The sequence below is a fragment of the Olea europaea genome, unplaced genomic scaffold (assembly GCF_002742605.1).
Source record: "Olea europaea var. sylvestris unplaced genomic scaffold, O_europaea_v1 scaffold41781, whole genome shotgun sequence".
Taxonomy (NCBI): domain Eukaryota; kingdom Viridiplantae; phylum Streptophyta; class Magnoliopsida; order Lamiales; family Oleaceae; genus Olea; species Olea europaea.
In genome coordinates, this window is record NW_019261562.1 from 1 (window position 1) to 1,019 (window position 1,019).

Below are 1,019 nucleotides of genomic sequence, written 5' to 3' on the forward strand. Positions count from 1 at the left end.
CTCTCTCTCTCTCTCTCCCGAAAAAATAATTCCATGAACCAAATGGATTTTGATTTATCATTTTCTTTGTTTTTTGACAATATGTTGAAGATTTACAGTTGTATATTTAGGCCGAAGAAGAAGCACTAATGATGCAACAATTTGCTGCAAGTGAAACTGAGCAGGTCGAGCAGAGGATACGGCCTTATGTTGATCAAGTTCTAATGGTAATGATTGCGAATCTTTTTCTGTTCCTTTAAGGTTGATCTTTTACTATATAACTTTTAAGCACTTTGCTTATTCCATTGACCGTAAAATCCAGTAAATTAATAATTGAATTTGGTGGTAATTGCTTGATTACAATATAGAATTTTACCTTCAATTATGTGCTTATATTTTTCATGCTAATTTGCTTTAGAACTTTAAGTCTTTAAGTTTTGTGGAAGTAACTTTGTTTGAAAATTTTGAAAAAAATTAAAAAATCAAATATTAATTTATATTTTTGCTTTAGGAGTAAACAATGTAAAATTTTGTTTAGTTTATGACTTAGTTTTGTGCAGTATGAAGATCCACATAGACAGGAGGCAGCGCGAAAAACAGTACCTGTGGACAAACTTGAGGAGAAAGCACTGATTGCCTTGGCCAGGGTAAGGGCTTTTATCTTCAATCTCTACGGTTTACAAATTTGTCCAAAGTTAAAATGTGCTTTATCTTATTAGATAGTTGAGAATATCACAAAAGAAGATATATTTGGGCTAAGGTTGCTAACGGTAATACAGAACAAGGACCACATTCATATCATACCAATCTGTAATCACTACATTCAAGGATGTCCTGCCTTCTCTGTTTTTCCAGGTTTCTCGGCTGATTATTGTATGAATTGGTCAGTGTTGTGGAAGTAAAGGGGATTGGAGTAGGTCAGGATGTGGGCGAGACATTGACTTTCTTAGAAAAGAATCTTCACGGTTGATATTATATTGTCCAAATTAGCTCTGTCTATATTAGGGCCCTATCAGCAAGATTTAAATGTGCTTCCCATA

The 1,019-nt window shown here is 33.8% G+C and overlaps 1 protein-coding gene across 1 annotated transcript; it reads left to right on the plus strand.

The window, feature by feature from the left end:
- Window positions 1–713, plus strand: LOC111387686 (peptide-N(4)-(N-acetyl-beta-glucosaminyl)asparagine amidase-like). The gene is made up of 2 exons (XM_023012261.1): window positions 1–206; window positions 540–713. Exons 1-2 carry the CDS (start codon window positions 129–131, stop codon window positions 696–698), a joined length of 237 nt encoding a protein of 78 aa, XP_022868029.1. The 5' UTR covers window positions 1–128; the 3' UTR covers window positions 699–713.
- Window positions 714–1,019: the final 306 nt, after the last annotated feature.

What these genes read in the sequence shown, in the direction of transcription:
- LOC111387686 (XM_023012261.1), top strand. Translation starts at nt 129, where the DNA reads ATGATGCAACAATTTGCTGCAAGTGAAACTGAGCAGGTCGAGCAGAGG. An exon ending in ATGTTGATCAAGTTCTAATG is followed by an intron (nt 207 to 539) that starts GTAATGATTGCG and finishes AGTTTTGTGCAG; the next exon opens with TATGAAGATCCACATAGACA.